This window comes from Osmia bicornis, chromosome 1 (assembly GCF_907164935.1).
Source record: "Osmia bicornis bicornis chromosome 1, iOsmBic2.1, whole genome shotgun sequence".
NCBI classification, from domain to species: domain Eukaryota; kingdom Metazoa; phylum Arthropoda; class Insecta; order Hymenoptera; family Megachilidae; genus Osmia; species Osmia bicornis.
The window spans coordinates 15,074,886-15,093,034 of record NC_060216.1 but is presented as its reverse complement, the minus strand read 5'-3'; the positions used below and the strand labels follow the sequence as shown (position 1 = coordinate 15,093,034).

The 18,149-nt window shown below is 40.1% G+C and overlaps 2 protein-coding genes across 7 annotated transcripts; one reads left to right on the top strand and one right to left on the bottom strand.

Moving 5' to 3' along the window:
• Nucleotides 1-75: 75 nt before the first annotated feature.
• On the bottom strand, nucleotides 76-15,808 carry LOC114883156 (G protein-coupled receptor kinase 1). 3 transcript variants are annotated; one of them, XM_029200668.2, is made up of 15 exons: nucleotides 15,727-15,808; nucleotides 14,198-14,890; nucleotides 7,420-7,496; nucleotides 6,696-6,769; nucleotides 6,028-6,129; nucleotides 4,470-4,544; nucleotides 4,306-4,367; nucleotides 4,153-4,204; nucleotides 3,826-4,017; nucleotides 2,836-3,143; nucleotides 2,546-2,720; nucleotides 2,035-2,467; nucleotides 1,816-1,964; nucleotides 1,650-1,742; nucleotides 76-1,551 (listed from the first exon to the last, which is right to left on the bottom strand). In XM_029200668.2, the coding sequence occupies exons 2-15, from the start codon at nucleotides 14,308-14,310 to the stop codon at nucleotides 1,393-1,395; spliced, it is 2,064 nt and encodes a 687-aa protein (XP_029056501.1). In that variant the 5' UTR covers nucleotides 14,311-14,890; nucleotides 15,727-15,808; the 3' UTR covers nucleotides 76-1,392. The 3 variants fall into 3 exon arrangements, with proteins under 3 accessions (XP_029056501.1, XP_046141161.1, XP_029056500.1); XM_046285205.1 differs by lacking the exon at nucleotides 15,727-15,808 and adding an exon at nucleotides 15,177-15,441 and having other exon boundaries at nucleotides 14,198-15,075; XM_029200667.2 differs by lacking the exon at nucleotides 15,727-15,808 and adding an exon at nucleotides 15,247-15,441.
• On the top strand, nucleotides 15,559-18,119 carry LOC114883161 (guanine nucleotide-binding protein subunit beta-like protein). Of its 4 annotated transcripts, XM_029200685.2 has the most exons (7): nucleotides 15,559-15,648; nucleotides 15,730-15,864; nucleotides 16,134-16,357; nucleotides 16,600-16,789; nucleotides 17,141-17,342; nucleotides 17,529-17,723; nucleotides 17,850-18,119. In XM_029200685.2, exons 2-7 carry the CDS (start codon nucleotides 15,770-15,772, stop codon nucleotides 18,009-18,011), a joined length of 1,068 nt encoding a protein of 355 aa, XP_029056518.1. In that variant the 5' UTR covers nucleotides 15,559-15,648; nucleotides 15,730-15,769; the 3' UTR covers nucleotides 18,012-18,119. The 4 variants fall into 4 exon arrangements, with proteins under 4 accessions (XP_029056518.1, XP_029056515.1, XP_029056519.1 ...); XM_029200682.2 differs by lacking the exon at nucleotides 15,559-15,648 and having other exon boundaries at nucleotides 15,778-15,988; XM_029200686.2 differs by lacking the exon at nucleotides 15,559-15,648 and having other exon boundaries at nucleotides 15,797-15,844.
• The last annotated feature ends 30 nt before the right edge of the window (nucleotides 18,120-18,149 follow it).

Genomic DNA, 18,149 nt, shown 5'->3' with positions numbered 1-18,149 from the left:
GCGATCCTTTCAAACTACTTACTTTTCTATTTCGGGCATGGGACTGAGTCGAATGAAGAAACGTAGACGGGATGGTACGTTCGTCGCACAATTTTATTGCCGGACCGAACTCGCCTGTATCCGTTCGAACGTACACAAATTAATTACACAGCGATCCTCGGTTGGTTGCCGACAATGTACAAACTGTTCCAAAGTTGTTCATTTCTTTTCGTTTCTTTTCTCGATTCCTTCAACACAATAAATAAACGAATGTCGCGCGCGCGTGTTGTATGTGTGTGTGTGTTACCGTTTACGTAACGACAATATAAAATCGTTCTGCATTAGTAAATAAATTAAGTAAACGAGCGGTATAGAAGAAGTATAATGGGAATCAGGGCGTATTTCGTACTGATATAACAATAATACACTACCGGTTGCATTTTCGTGTCCACTGTGTGTACATGTATTGAAGTATATATATATATATGTGTATATATATATGTACGATTACGTGCAACTTGGCTTTCCCTTAGTTAAAGGCGTGCACAGCAAGTAGTGAAACAGGGCACTCGAGCGCCATATGGATAATTTCGTGTGCATGCCTGGTTAAGAGGAAATTTATAAGAGAAGAAGCGTTCTACTGTTTGTTTCACTTGCCCACGTTCTTTACATGGAAGGACAGGAGATTGCAGATTAGGTTCTCCGAGACAAATGGTGGAAGACTCTCCTCTACCTTTCCCCTTAATCAAGAGAAGTCGACGTTGCACCTGAATGTACAGCACAGAGCACGGTAGCCTTCTCTAGTTAAAACAGCGGACAGGATGAATTTAAAAAATTTTAATTTTAAATATACTAGTTTAGAAAAAGTTAAAATTATCATAGGATTTACTGTATAACTAAAAAAATATAACACACGAACAGTGGGAATCATTTTCTCTACGATTGTCCACCTTGCTCGGTACTGTACGTATCCTGCGTGCATGTGTATGTGTCCCAAATGAAGTATTTAGGTGAATGGGCGCGCGTACGCGCGCTTGTGTCGATGGGCATTGTTCAGTCGCTAGTTCCTACGCCACATTGCACATACAGCTAACGTACAAATATAACGACGTGACGATTCGTACGACACTACTTCCTAGAGTCTCTATACAGCGCGACGCTACCCGCCGTTTAAAGGGAGTTCTTCTTTGGAGCTGTTTCCGAGACTTAGATTAATTCTGATCCCGCGAACTGCTGGCCGTAGAGGGAGAAGACACCGACCACTCTCGTCTGTATCATCCGTGCTGGAAATTCTTCTAGGTCTCTCTCTCTCTCTCTCTCTCTCTGCGTTAATTTTCAGTATAAAAAAAGTTGCTCCTGCTGGGAGGCAGTGGGACTGGAGTATGACGTCGGCGTGCAGGTGTTAGCAATGGGCTAGTTGCTATTCGCGGAGCGCTGCATCGGCGGAATCACCGCGTCCCGTTCAGTCCCGTATATCTTGAATGCTTTCTTCGCCATGTTCCCCAGCATCTCCATCGAACACTTGTGCGCGGATCTTAGCGACACCGCCCATTCCTTTAAACTGATCTCATCCTGAAAACGACAACTCATCGTTTACCTCTACCATTTATAATCAACAAGTTGCAAAATACCGAGAGCCCGCGCATGCCTCTCTAATTTTCGGTACTTACGGGATATGTAAGTACTATTTTCGCATCTCTTGTACGGATGATAATACATTGTTCTCCCTTCACGTGCTGGAGGTCAGCGCTGACTTCTTCTACCTGAAATTCATTTACATAAAAAAAAATTCTTACCCTTTACACTCCTGGTCGATTAATTCATTCCTTTGTTTACCTGATCGAGGAAAACAAGCTCAGGCTTTGTCGTGGACTCGGGATGCAATTCTAATCTATTAGGGTAAAGTTTCGCGTAACGCGTTTGCCAAGCACTCGCGAAAGGACCGCCTAATTTCTTAATGTAACCATGTAAAATGCAGTCTGATCCTGTAATCAAGAATTTTCAATAATCGCACCTTCGATTATTACAAAGCCCACCCAGGGTAGAAAGTATTACCTTTTTCATCGGCATCAAACCGCTGCTTTTGCTTAGCTTTCTTCTTATTCTCCAACTTGTCCGCTTCGTTATTGATTGTCTCGAACACAGTCTCGGCTACCTCGGCCTGCCATCTTTCAGAGATGGTCAGAGGGAAATTTTTGTACAGATCTTGGTCCGCGTCCGTCAGTTTGATACCTTTCGTATCCTCCTCGTCGAACGAGCCGATATCAAACGCGTCCGCGGCGTTAACTTCACCGCGCGGCGGTATAAGCGGCGGTGTGTATTTCTGTAGATAAACTTGCTGCCAATCGATACCGCTGAAAAACGGGTGTTCCTTCAACTCGTCGGCACCTCTGCCACGGCAACCAAGTCTATTGTTGATGTCGCGTTGCAGCAAACCTTCCAATAGAGAGCGCAGCTCTCGCGAAAACGTTTCTGGTAGCTCGACGTTCTGAAATGTTTTGTGTAACGTTTCATTACACCATCGTTAGAAATTGAACAGGTTTTCCAGAACGGAAAAGCAACAAACCTTGGTCAATGTCATGTGATCTATTTCATGTTTGTCTTTGGTTTTATGCTGCCTGAACGGACTGTGACCCTTCAACAATTTGTGCAACATGCAACCAAACGAGAACCAATCAGCACTGGAATCATAGGTCACTCCCTTCGACAGCACTTCCGGTGCCATGTATCCATGAGTTCCTCTGTTACAATAATAATCAACAAATCTTTAACTCTGATTTATTTAAACCCCCCTCCCTGGTCTCTTTGGTCTCTTTGTATAGAAATACAAGTGTACACGTTCTCGTTTGTACTTACACACTTGCGTGCGGTTTCTTCTTCGAGAAATCACAGGCCAATCCTAAATCTGATATCCTAACGTGTCCATGCTCGTCCAACAAAATATTTGCTGGCTTCAAATCCCTGTAAACGATGTACCTACGGTGCATGTGCTCTAATCCAAGTATCACTTCTGCTGCGTAGAATTTCATCTCTCTTTCGTTGAATACTCCATGCTGGCTGAGGTGGTAGTGAAGGTCACCACCGTTCATCAGGTCCAGAATGAAACAGAGCTTGTCTGGCGTTTGGAAGGCATACGTCATGCATACTATAAATGGACAATCCACCTGGAATCATAAAATGTTTTTATTGTTTTAATAGAATAAATTACTTGATGTTTAAATGATCTGCAATTGAAAGTATCAAATGTTTTTGTGGAATTTTATAAACGAGGAGAAGGGTGGTCGTAAAGTAATGTGAAATATGCTGGTAGAGGCATCAAGATCGTTTCAAGGCCTCTTATTTATATACAATATAAATTCTTTAATTTTTCAACAAATAACAACAGTTTCAAATTTACTTAACACGTCGACTGCCAACCACGAAACAACTCGTAGTTTGCGTTGTTGCCTAGGACGCCAACTACGAAACAACTCGGAGTTCGCGTTGTTGCCTAGGACGCCAATTAAGAGTACTTTAATCCCGCAAAGTACGGGATAACTCGTAATTGGCGTCCTAGGCAACAGCGCAAACTACGAGTTGTTTCGTAGTTGGCAGGCAACGTGTTAAGCATTTTAACTTGAAATTTAAATTCATCTCATATCATTGAGTCAGTTTATATTTCATTAATTCATTCGTTCTAGCACTCAATTAAAAGACAAATGATTATGCTAAAGCTGTTAATACAGATGCTGTATGAAAGTACAAGGTATCGTTATTGACCGGTAAATCGAAATCAGCCTCGACCGCTTCCTAACTATAACCGTCTAAGGATATTTTTAGGATATCACATCCTTGAGTAAAGCTTACTCCGGTACTGACTGCCGAAAGCATTATCCTCTCGTTGAGCGCTAAAGTTTCCCCTTGTTTCATTTTTATTCGCTTCTTGTCGAGGCACTTCATCGCGTACATTTTCCCAGTGTCCGCCTTCCGGCATCCGTAAACCTCCCCGAAACCGCCCCTGCCGATTATCCGGTGCACACTGAAGTCGTTCATCGTCAACTGAAACAATCATTCCGTCCGAGAAACTTTGAAATCCAATCAGCCATAGAAGGAACTTCCAGTAAGTGATTCCGTATCCTCTCGGGAAGCCTGTCATGTACAAAATACTCTTCAAGAAAAATCTAGTTAACGTACCTGCATATTTAACTCTAAGTTCTTCCATTGACAAAATCGAGTGTACTTCTCGCTGAAAATATAGAACAGCATTTCTTAGCAATATTTTCCTCCAATCAACACGAAGCTGGACCACGTGTTTTTCTCTTTCTTTCGTTAGTTGGCTAAACATACCTCTCCAGAAACTTCTTGAACGGCTCTCCCCTTAAGTGATTAAAAATTTCTTCGATATACGGCTGCAAAGAGGTAATCGATGCGATTTAATCGGATCAACGGTGATCGACCAAGTAGCGTTAACGATATTACGATTAAGCGATACAAGACTGTGGGGGACCAACCTCGAATAAGTTTACGGGTACCTCGTTTTTCACGAGGTATTTGTGAACGTGGGACACCGCTTCCGCGGAGTATTCCTGAAATAAAGAGAATCATAGAAAAAATTAATCAATCTTTTCGTTGATAAATAACAAACGTGTGTAGGTTGTTAGAAGAAAAAAAATTTCGGCTACTTCCGGGGTGGTCTGTTTCAACTTTAGACCGATCAGTTACGAATGCTAAGCAAATAATCGCTCTAACACTGAAACTTCCGGCCACACCGGAAGTCGTCCGGGTCGACTTTCAATTGTTTATATCTCGATAACGAATGGTCAGATTAAAAAATGGTAAAGAACGATATCCTTCGTTTCGGCTGTTTCTTATTAAGAAAACTATTTTCAGATAGTTTTATGCCACAAATTCGTCTCGGAGTTGAAAGGTTTCGAAACGGGACGTAAAACACGATCGTACGGTTTCTCGGTCAACAATGAAAATCAGAAATCTTGTAATTTCACGGGGCACGTGTTACTCGTAAACCAGTTGTTATTAGAAAACGTCTATCGACGATACGGAGGGTTCTTTAACGCGTCCAGGGGTAAAATTGTGGCCAGAAAGCGGTTAAAGCCGTGGCTAAAATTAGGGGCGAATGATGCCGGGGGGAAAAGTCGCGTGAAAAAGACCACGGAAATAGTTTCTTTCTCGTATACGAACGCATCGACGGCCATAGATTAGAAGGCCTCGTTCTGAAACTACGAGAAAGACTCGTTCCAGGGATCCTTGTTCAAACATTTATGAAGAAGACCGCCGAGGGTACGCGTTTCCCCCGGTTTTTCAGAACCGAGTTTAGCCGCCTTCGAGAGCACAAAAAGAGAACGCCTTTCATAGCTCGACTTTCTTTTTTCTTTCTAAACGCTTTCTTGAATCAACATCCTCGAAATCATGTATAATTTAAATTGTAATCTTTCCTCGACCGAACAGAATTTCTCCCTTTTCTTTTCTTCATTAACGTGCCAAAGGTTTTTACTGGGTCATTTTGATCTCACAGAAAGCTTGTAAAAAAAAATCTTAATGCATATGTTGATTCTTAGAATTTTTTTTTAATTAAAATGAAAAGATATATGTGTTTAAGTTGTCGGAGAACTGGAAGCTAGAAAAGTTCAGCTAGACTTTCTTTCTTCTTTCTAAACGCTTTCTTGAATCAACATCCTTGAAATCATGTATAATTTAAATTGTAATCTTTCTTCGACCGAACAGAATTTCCCCCCTTTCTTTTCTTCATTAACGTGCCAAAGGTTTTTACTGGGTCATTTTGATCTCACAGAAAGCTTGTAAAAAAAGTCTTAATACATATGTTGATTCTTAGAATTTTTTTTTTTAATTAAAATGAAAAGATATATGTGTTTAACTTGTCGGAGAACTGAAAGGTAGAAAAATTCAGCTAGACGGTAAGTAAATGCATAAGGTGAAAAACTTTCGAGCACAATGGATGATAATAGAAGGGAAAGCTTTTTATTTCGCGTGTTCAAGCGAATGATAAGTTTTTTCTAGGATAAAAAAGAATCGAGAATGAGATTTACTCACATGGGAGTGTGCCAGCAGCTCCTTCATGATGAAATTGTCGTAGATCTTTCTGGCAAGTTTTCTCCTCTCTTCAGGGCATTCGAGCTTCTCGTACGCCTTAATCTACAATGCATAAATGAGAAATTCCTTATGGGGTTGGACGACGATGAGTGGCACTACACAAATGGATGGATTAAAGGGTTAAAACACCTTGACCAGTATTCAAATTGCAATATATTTTTTACAAGCAGAGATCGCGACTTGATTTTCTTTTTTTTTTAAATTGAATATTGTCCTGCCAAGTTGCAATTCTTAACACTAGATTGCCAGGGCGAGTCAATTTGACTAATTTACGATTTTATAGAAGAACTTAAATAATTTTTTTCAAAACATATGTTGGTTTTAAAAATCACTCCTTAGTTCTAAAAATCCATATGTGCTATACTTATTTTGACGGATCTAGTGTTAACACTAGACTTGCATATTACTCTATTGTAAACAGATTTCAACGCACCGCGTGCGCCTGACGGAAGGTATAAAACAATAATAGCTCCTATATCAGATAGCAAACTCCATTTTTAGACTTAAAGCATAAAAAGAAGAATTTTGTCGCTAAAAGCTTTGTGACAGTTTATATCACCCATCCTGTAGCGTATTTATGTGTATCTGCGTAGGGGGATAAAACGAACCTCTTCGTAAAACCTAAGTTGCGGAATCGGCTCCTCCGCCACATTCTCGCAGAAGTCTTTGAATAAGAGGTAACCTGTAATCAGAGAATATATATTTTTTTCTTTTCCTTTGTAAGGTAAATAATGGCTACTTCGGATGTTTTTCTCGTCGTGCTTCTTAACTTATGGAGAAATCTTGGTTTTCTAATTAGGGACAAAAGCACGTGCATCGATTTTGCAATTGAGAATCTACGTTTCAAACAATTCCCAACTTTTAAGAAGTTCGATTCCGATTCGTGTCGTCCAGTATCGTTTCAAACTCCAGATACGCAATATCGATCAATGAAACCGAGTAACATACTATTTTAATAAATCGAAACAAATGCGTTTTGTCGGTCAATCAGCGCACAGTTCGGTGAGCGTTACAAAATTGATTTTCAATTCTCTTTAACGCCGGATGACTGCCGTTGCGAGAGGCTATAATTACGCGTAAAAAGCGGAGATATTTGCAGGCTAACTATACTTAGAGGAACGAGAAATAATCGGTGCAATAGAAGAAGCAACAGTTTTTCATCCCGGCCGTCATTCAATTCAAATGATTTTTCACACGAATTTAATCGTTCATTCTAATTAAGTAATTTCCATTAATCAGGAACGACTGCCACTTCGGATAGCACTGTATATTTATTTTTAATGTAATAATGTATTTTTATGTAATAATAAAGTTATTGAACAAATTTCTCACCAAACATTTGATTGAATATTTTATCGAAGTTCACTTCTTTCTTCTTTTCCAAATATTTATGCATTACACTTCGTACACTGTAACAGAAAGAAGCAACAGAATACGATGATCAATTGAATAATACATGGTGTCATGAAAATAGATAAGTTATGCATGCAATTGATTAAATTTAATAATTCAATTCCGTAAAATTGAAGTTCACCGATGACCAGCATAGAAATTGAACCTGTTAACGATAAGATTGAACACGTTCGAAGAGAACAAGAAACGGGTCAAGTTCCGGTTAGACTGTAATCCAGTAAACTTATAACGTTCAACATTCCATTCCGTGTTATTTCCACTGAAAGAATGTTTGTTGAAAGAGAAAGAATTCATCAACGATACTGCTAAAATAGACGATCGCATTCCTCGTAGGCAATCCCTGCTTTCCCAGAACAGAACTGATAAAAGATCAGAGGCCTGTTGATTATCAAACTTAATTTTCAATTTCAGAATACAAAGTTCCAAAAAATATTAATGCTAGAGAAAAAATGATGGCGTTTCGTCTTGGAAACCGTCCACTAGAACTCGGCAGTGGGGCTGACGTGGACGGTTCCTGCTCCAGAAGTTTTGGTTCCAGATTTTATTTGTATATCGGTAAGGCCCGTGATGGACCGCTTGCGAGAAAGGATGGAGTTACACGTGCGACACCTTGCGCCCATCACAGGAAAGGCCCAAGGCACCTTGGGTGTCCCGCTCCGCTCGCAAACTCCCACATTAATAATAAAATTAATTTCTATTGGCAAGGCCCGTGATGGAGCACTTGCGAGAAAGGATGGAGTTACACGTGCGACACCTTGCGCCCATCACAGGAAAGGCCCAAGGCGCCCAGGGCGCCTCGCTCCGCTCGCAAACTCCAACATTAATAATAAAATTAATTTCTCGAGTAAACGTTTACAAGTTAGTGGGCTTAGATTTCCATTTCCCTTGGGAAAGCCTACCCCGTTTCCCAACTCGTTTGAACCTAATCCGACCTGACCTGACCTTTCCCTTGGGGTTTTTCAATTTTCACTGATTATAATTTCGAAATCGGGTCGACGACACGTCCGAGATTAATCGGAAACGTTTATTGTCGTGAAAATGCATAGCACGACTGGAGAAGCGGTGTTTTCACATCATCGTCCCCTTAAGGTAGGTTCTTTATAGCATCGAACCGCACCCTTGTTAGAATGAGAAGGGGTGGTCGCGACATGGTCGACCACTTTTTCGATTGGGATCGTGTTCGCAGGGGTTGACGGATATAAACAAACGACAAGACCATTAACCTTTGTAAGCGGAGTCGCGGAGAAGGGGTATTTAAATTCCTACAGCTGTTATAAGCAAATAGTAGTAAATTTGATGATATGCGCTCGGCAACCGGCAGATAAGTGCGAGTGAGAACTTGTTTTTACGATGTACACAATGGAAATTAAGCTCTTTCGCAAATATTATGAGACAGGTTTGTGTACACAAGGTGTTACAGACGGATTTTTATTGGAAAGGGATGAACCGCGCGAAAAAAAGAAGTGTTTCGCTCGGAGTACAGACCGGTCAATTAATCCATTTTTATTCGATTTTTAATACCCTTTATCCGCAGTTGTTGCACACCGAATAGCCAATTTCGAAGCGTTCAAAGTCCCTGAAAATTTAAAGTTTAAAAATTGAAAGGAGAATGTTTGGAAATTTTCGTTGAAAAATTACAATAAATATTCGTCGGTGTCTTTAAAAAGACGGACTAAAAATAGACGAGCGTAAAAGTAAAAAAAGAACCGGCTGAAAACTGTCTACATTAATCGAGGAAATTGAACCCGGAAGCGAACGACCCCGTGTCTCTTCTCCGCGATTTACTCTTCCCTCCTGCTTTCTACCCTCCAACCAGCGGCCAAGTTTTAAGGGACAGCTGACTGACACTGGTGATATTAAGCTCGCCAGATTTATGGTGTTCGCCAAGTCTATTGTACCATGGGATTGCTGTTCCTCTTCGATTTTAAAAGTTGAAAACCCTTAAGAAACTTTCCCACCGTCTTTTAATTTCATTCGTCATTTTTACTTCAGTTTTTCCGACTGTTTGAAAATCGCAAATTTTCGCGCCAATATTTCATTCTATTTTTGTACGATACTGTACGCGCCTCTGGAATCCAACAATCTCCCGGAATACTATTTCTTCGATTAAAACGTAAGACGTATACTTTTACGCGTGAAATTGCCAATTAGGAACGGTGATTAAAAAGGCTGTAAGATTACGGCGTGGTTCTAATCGTGAGAGAAACGGGCGGAAATCGTTTTAGCCGTTTCACTGGCGCGTAAACGTGACTGTTCACGCGCTGCTAACAATCAAAACAATTCAAACGGTTGCCAAACGGAAGCTAATATCGATTCTCTCGCTGGAACCGTCCCTGACGTTCGCTAAATATTTAAATTTCCCGCCCGTAAATAGTACAATTTCGTAAGCGCGGCTACGACTTCGGTTTCGACTTGGGTATTAAAAAAGGATCGCTCGTATATTTAGAAGCGAAACCTGTAAATATTCTCAAACTTCCCACCCACCATCTTCAAAGGCGGCTTTTTAAAAAGTATTTTTCGCTGCGCATCTGCCTTGCGCAGCTACGTCACCGAGAGGGGCGGAGCCAGTGATGGAGTGGGGGAAGTGTGTTTATGACCACAACTGTACGATCTATCAAAAATTCGAGTGAATCTATTCCATAGAAAATGTATCGTCATATTTTTCGTTTTAATAAACTTATTCAGTGATTCTTTTTACTTTTCTAAAGTCGAATAATTCTACCATTCACTGGTACTCTCTGTTCTTTGACCGCAACTCGAAAGCACACTCAAAAGCAGCGGTTAATAATCAGAAACAATAAACAATCGAATCGAACAGTATTGGTATTTCTATTTTCAGATGGCTCCTTCTTTCTTCGCTGAAAATTTTTCTCGAATGATGCTGAAAGCATTCGATACGCGAATCATTGAAAATAAGCAAAACTTTTTTGTGAAATTTTATATTTAAACGATATGAAAAAATGTTGAACTTTGAATTAATAGCGTTATCGAAATATAAATTGACATTAAAAATTACGAAAATAATCAGACTTTGGGGAATCAAAAACAGCCGAGAATGATTAAAAAATTCGGGAATTACCAGAATTATCAGAGAAAATGAAGTACAATGAACTTCTCGTACGTCAATGAAGTGCTTTTAATAGAACTCTTTGGTAATCACTTCGGTTATCTCTATAAACTTTTCAATAACAAACGGTGAGTCACGGCTTCGTTACGCAAAGATGAAAAAAAACCATCTATTGTTTATAACATTTTTGTTTAATTAAAATGTCAAGAGTTTTGAATTGAGATATGAAATTTTCCGGAGTAAACGCGCGAGCAGTCAGGTCTTTTTCCCCTAGAGGACTATTTTCCCTAGGGAAACCTAGCGCGCTTAGTACCGTATTATACTTATGCATATATTACATAGAATTATACTGAAATTAATGTTATCGTCTCGCACACAGAAGTATAATAATTACAGTAATTCTGTTTTCCAGCCACCGGAATCTTAAGCGGCATAAAAGCGTAGATATATCATAGGTAATAATTCAAGAGGATCAGATAGATCCCATAGGGAATTTTTCATAGTTATTATACGGCGGCATGATTTGCCTTATCCAGAATCGTATAAGCACGTGAGATCTTCTGGCCGGCCGTTGGCTGGCAGCCAGGAAAAAGGAAGGCTGCTATCGAAACGACTTATTTTCACGGCGTACCTTCCGAACGTCCGTGTTTTACGGGTCGAAAATAACACCAGCAGCGTAAACATTGGCACATTATAATCGATGTGGAGTATCGATCAACGGGTTCGCTCCCGGAAGCGGTACACACCCTAACGCATTCGTGGAAGAGCGATACGTTTGAACCAATCGAATTCAACTGAACTCTCCCACGGTCAGGTTTATACATTATTTTCAAACGATTTATGTATTTCACGAAGACTCTTTTTTGGAATACCAAGCGAAAGCCACCGTAAGGAAGATATCCTTGGCCTTCCGAGACTCCGAGGGTCTTTTCAACACTCACCTGGTGGAAAACCCAGGCAAAACGTATGAATCACTGTAGCGTTGGGACCGAGTTCTATACCTACTCTCGAGAAGCTGAACAAATTTAATCATTATAACCGTCTTAAATTTATAGAAATACGATGGAAAGGAAAATATTCAACGTATTCTACGAATGTTCTTTCAAATGAATTATGCAATTGCTTTTCAGTTAACCACTGATATCAACGATTTTATTAATGGACATCTGGTTCGTAAGATGTTAATAGACCCATTGTACTTTTATACAGTATCCGATAGCGTTTGACGCAATCGTAGGTAAAAGAAGAAACATCAAAGACCAAACGCGTCAGTATTTAACGTCTTGATTGAATGAAGCTAACTGGAATGTTGATATCTAAATATTATTAGACGTACGTAGATCGTGCTAATAATATAACCGTATCAGCTGAAACTCTGCTTATTCCTAAGTACCGAGGCTGTCTGTAAAGACGTATCCGATCTTGGGAATATATTCTATCGATTCTGATGAAAATATAAATTTCAAAGCTAAGAATTGTTATGAAACCTTTGGCCAATCTCGAGGCGCATCAATGGGTAGACTGATAAAAGGGTTTTCCGGTGAGCTGATCGTCACACAAGAAACTTCTTTTTCTATTTAAAATGTTTCATCCATTAGTGACAAATTACTAGTCGAGCTTATGTACAAGAAATAATTCCGACGTGTGCAATATCTTTTTCTTAAACAGAAATAAAGTCTGCGACTATAATTTTCCTTTGGTTCCCCCACGATGGATACTGGGTCATTCAAAGGCTCAACCTTGCGGTGAATCGAAATCGGCGGGAAAATTTGAAGCAAAATATCTGTGGGCGTGGCCTGAACGCGGATTCGATCCCCCATCCAGAGTGGGGGAAAGGGCGGGGCTTCTCCCCACCACGATAACTACTTCCAAGCTGTTTTTAACAATTAATCAACCGACAAACAAATTATATAATTGAATATCGTGTTTGCCAAGTCGGTTTACATTTTTTTTTCTATCTATCACACCTGCGACCGAACAGATGTAATTACACGCAATAAATAACTTATCTTAGGTTCTCGATGTCACTTAACTGGAAACATAACTGTGGTAAATAGAAAAATTGTGCGCGGATTAGAATTTTCATGTTTTCATATTTTAAGTCCTTTTTTTTCTTTACTATTATAAAAACGGTAATGATATTGTAGAGATTAGAGTTAAACTATTCATTATCTTATATAGATACGAAGTTTCTTTCATAGCAAGTAAAGATAACAAATGTAAAAGATAAACAAATGTAAAAATTTATGATCAGTACTGAAATGCTATACTGTCACCGAGGAATACTATGCATAATAATAATATTAGCGATAGAAAAATGAACTCTTTCATTCGATTATAAAATGTGGGAATGAGATGTATTAACCGTTTGAAAGGATCAATTAGAAATACGAATACTTTTATGGGTCACTCTATGTATCAGGAAACTTCTGGTTTGTTTGATAATTCGATATACAGTTATTGCCTCCTGACTGGTGGAATAACTACCTCGTAAACCACTACTCTAACGAAACACCCTCGACCAGTCAATTTCTGAAGCTGACCCCTTAAACTTATCAACCTTATTTTCCAACTGGCACCGCCCAACGCTTTTCACAAAATATTTCCAAATATCAAATTACCCCAATTATCGTAGCTCGAAATTTCTGCGTGAAAATTCGTAACAGGCAAAATGATATTATTTCAACGAAAATCACCGGAAACGAATTTTAGATGAAAACGCGACGATAATCAAAGCAGACACTTATTCGCGTAATACTTAATCTGGCTAAACTGAATTAGCTCGCCTATAAACACCAGCTAATCCGAAAAACCAATTATACAAAGCTAGCAATATTTGCTTCATAATTACGCGCCTAATCCCGCTGCGCTGTACCGGAAATCAAACGGTAGAGCTAACCTAACAATTGCTCTATCGGTTAATAAAACCGAACCGATTACCGTTATTGTGGAATAAATAAATCAGAGATTAACGGAGTTGTATTAAAGGAAGCTTTACATCTAATAATAGTTTATTCAAACAGGATGCAATTATTCTGATCATCGTTAATCATTAGTTCCGTCGCTTTCGATCGACGCAATTCACTGTTTGTAAACATTTTTCCGAAATGGCGCGCTACCGAAGCGAACGAAGCTAAAGGAACCGAATAGATCCGCGTACGTATGCGCGGAAAAACAAAGAGGACTCGAGCTGGCCAGCCGCGGATCAGACAAGGAACGTTAGAGAGAAGAAGAAGGGAGGGGCAGGAAACGTGGTGAGACGTAGCGATGGGATTAATTCGATTATCACGTCGAAATGTACAATCGATGCTGGCCCTTGTAAATTTCTTCAAGGACATCGAACAGATAAACCGTTAATCGAAACCCATTGAAAATTGTCCGTGTCAAAAAATCTAACGGATATTATTCTTATTAGAACGTTCGAGCGTTGTTTCATTTGATCAGATCGACGCTGTTACTACAGAAGAGTTAAGCTTAAGGAAAACCGGAAGTACCTACAATGAACCAGTACTTTGTATTGTTTTTGCTTACGAACGCATCGGTTCTATCGCTAGAGGTAGACGCAGTTAGTTCGTAGATTGGTTAGATTGAGAAAAAGCAGGAGAGATCGAAGAGTATGTATTGGCGTACCTTGGATCGGGCAAGATGATCTTCTTACTAGCTCTGGCGGCCGGTGTGCATTTGCTCTTCTCCATGGCCATCAGGTAGCTGACGTCGGCCAGCACCGCCTCGAGGTCCGCCATTTTCCTCGATGCTCTCTAAATCTCTCGGACGTGAACACGGCTGCCCACCCTGGAGTTGGGTTAACCCGAGGACACACTCTCTTCACCGCGACGGACGCGTCGTTCTCACAGTCGCGACGCCGGGAACGACGCGGCCGACGCCGACATTCTGATCGAACGAACGACGTGTGCAGCGATGTTCGCGAATCTGACAGCTCCGTCGGGTATCTGAGCGCGGTTTACAAGCGCGGCCAAGTATATCAGGGCTCTTCCGAGTTAAAGAGCGAGGTTAACGACACTCCCTTCGGCTAACACAACACCAATCACCCGCGTAACTGTTTATCGTTCACGCGGGCGACGCGACGTAAATTTTTGACACGCTGCTCATCGCGACTCTCTCTCTTTTCTACGTGAACAAATTGAACGTGCAAATAGACACGAATTCGCACGCGATCATTCACTTTCGAAACCTCGTACAACCTTACACGGGACCTACGCTTTACCGACTGACAGCCGGAGTAGTTGTTGGAAGACACAAGTCCGCGCGCGCATGCGCGGTGATTGGTCCGTGCTCCCCCCCTGTGAATCTTTCTCTCGCCATCTGTGAATTGTCAAGCAAAAGACGTACATACATACCGGATTTATTTCTCAAACAGTATTGGTAATTGAACGGGCGAGGGGAAGAACAGGACTCGACTGCAACGTAGCCTTTTCTTGGTTAAGGATAAATGGATGGGGAGAAGACTCCTGTATCTTGCCGGGAGAAACCTAACCTCGAATCTCCACCTTTGCGCATAAAAAAATACAAAAAACAAAGCTAAACAAATATTCAACAGATTGTGCTTACGCAGATCCAATAGCAATAAATGAAAAAAAAATGCACTTACGGTCACTGGCAATATTGGAACGTCGGTGCTAGCGGAATAAAATTTACTTTACTTCACTTTTTCGACTTACCAGAGAACGCAGATCCTTAAAAATCATTTTGAATTGATCGTATGCTTCAATTAGGGATATTAAAATGCATCGTGTGCGTTAAAAGTGACAAAGAAACTATTGTTTTCTAGCGGTTTGAAAAGAACACTATTCGTCCCATCTAGCGGCAATATGGCGAAACTAGTAATATTTTATGGCGGTCTTTTCAAAAGCGCTAGTCAATAACTATGATTCAATTAGTACACGACTTGAATATTTTGATCTCGTGGTAAATTAAAATCGTTCGTCAATTGAATTCTTTTGATAGAACCACAACCTAAAATTTGTTAAACGAATATTATATTAGAATGACTGCTTTACCCTTAGGTAAAGCACTGAATATGAAGTTCTAAACCTACATTGCAGTCACATATTTTTGCAATGGTATGCACCCTTAATTTTCGACATAGAATCTACTTGTAAATCATACATTTAGTATAAAATTCTCCTTATATATGTTACCAGTGTAGATGGATATGAAGTTAGGTTAGCCTTGCTGAGAGCGATGGACCATGATGTAAAGTTTTCCGTCAGGTCAAGTAGCATCGGATTGACCGAGCGTCTCCAGTTTGATGGCAATGTAACTGTTGTTAGACAATTGTATGCAAAAACTGCGAAAAATCAAGCAAATTATTTGCGATTCATTATACACCGTTTATATAAACAATCATTTAAATCCTTGCACCTGGCGACTTTGTTTCCTGCCATTCAATTACTATTTGAGGTTATATGAGGTTATGTTTTTTTTTAAATACATTTAGGATCTGGTCAAACATTCGTTGATCCCATTTTGCAGAGTTTCAGAGTATCTACGGACTGAATTATGTTCTGCTTGTTAAATTTTTATCGATCAAACATTGTTGTTTTAGAAGTACCGAGCAAGAGATTCTGTGCATGTGTTACACGGAAAGTCACGACTTTCTGGCAGCAGGTCTAACGGATGGTTCGGTTAAGTTATTCAAAACGAGCCCCAAAGGAGATAATTTGGTATTACGCGATGTAGAAACAACGCAGAAACCAAGTCCAGTGACTACCATTAAACACAGACCTGTTCACAGATCTCGCCCAATCACGCGTACCCTTTTATCAACTTGTTAGTGTGAATTGTAATGATTTTCTATTTAACTTTTGTTTATTAAATAAAATGTAACGTATTATGGAGAGCTAGAAAAATTCTTAAGTCCATGATGAGGGCGTACAAGTAACGCCCTCTACGTACTTTTACTCCATTTTGGGCAGGCCTAACTTTTAATTTGGATGATTAGCTCGAGTAGTTTCGAGATGAAAAAAATATCCTTGCAACTCTCTTCTATTTATTATAATTTATTGCTTCAGATGCTAATGGATGCGTCAAGTGCTGGCATTATCCAAGCTCCCAGTGCTTGTACACGATACGGGAGAAGAGACAGACCCTCGGTTTGGCTTATCACAATTACCTGTCGAAATTTGTAACCGTTGGTGATGATACAAAACTATTTCTCTATGACGAGGAGACTAAAAAGCTGGAAAGAGTGTTCCATGCTAGGTTTGTTCTTCATAATCCAGTGTCATATATATCTTCCTGGCCAGAGATATATTCCTTAAAGATAACAATCTAGATTAGTTTCAATTTAACGCAATTATTTATTTCAATTTTTTTTTAATACTCAAAAGGATCAGATTATACAAACTTTAGATCCTATGGGGAACTGTATGGATGAATTTGATGAAGGCACGTAAAACGCTTGGAGTGGAGGAAGCAATGGGGTAATCCCATCAGGCCAGTGTATCATGATTATACTTTGGATCATCTGATTTACAATTTCAATTATAACAATCTTAGCGTTATCTTTTTTAATAATGACAATTCTAACTTAAAAACATTCTTTTGTTCCAGCGACTCGTTGGAAGTTATGGACGGTCATAAATCCCGAGTTTTCAGTGCGTGTTTCAACCCAAAATCGGCGCACGAGTTGATCAGCGGTGGATGGGACGACACCATTCAATTCTGGGACACCAGGCAACCTTATGCTATGAGACGGATATCCGGTGTCCATATATGTGGCGACGGATTGGACATCAGCAAGAATGGAAAGGAGGTCCATACATTTAGAAGTCAAGCTCGTTATTGAAATTCAAGTTTATTCCTAGTATAGTTTCTTAAACCACCATCGTCAGTTCCTTCGGTATAAAATATTCCTTTCTGAAGCTTATCCAGCGTTCGTCAACAAATCAAAGTCATTCAAATGAAAAAGTAGGAATTCAGAAATCATTTCTATGAGCAGATTCTAACATGTGCATGGCAGAGGGACAATGCCGTTCAGTTATGGGATTATGGCAGTGGAAAACTGCTGGTCACCATAGAACCTGACAGCTATACTTCTCTACTCTACTGTGGAAAGTTCGTGACGAACATGTTTCTTGCTTGCGGTGGTTCGGACACTAATCTCTTCAGGGTGGTCGATTTGCGATCTCAAGCGGTAAGTTCCAGACATCGTAACAAGGTTCCATGGCATCAATGCCCGTGGGCGTTCTTAGATATTGGTTGCCAATAGGGCTAATTAGCGTTCATCCCTGCCAATTAATGTCTAACATTTCTCCCACAGACTTTGGCGTTAATCAGGAATCTGAACGGCGGCACGTACAGCTTCGACATAGGTCCGGTGAATCCAAAATACGCAAAGAAAACAAGAACGCTGTTCGTGGTGCCACAGTTGGCATTCTGCGCTGGTAGACAGATCTTCGAGATAGATGCTCAGCCTGGATAACCTTTCTTCGCCTTACAAAGGCTTTATCCATTCGTTATATTTTTTGAGAATGATTTTTCTAAAAATGGCGTGAAGACGAAAGAATTTCTCAGCTTGATAAACGATGAACTTGCTTTCTTTATTTATCTTTTCAGCCGA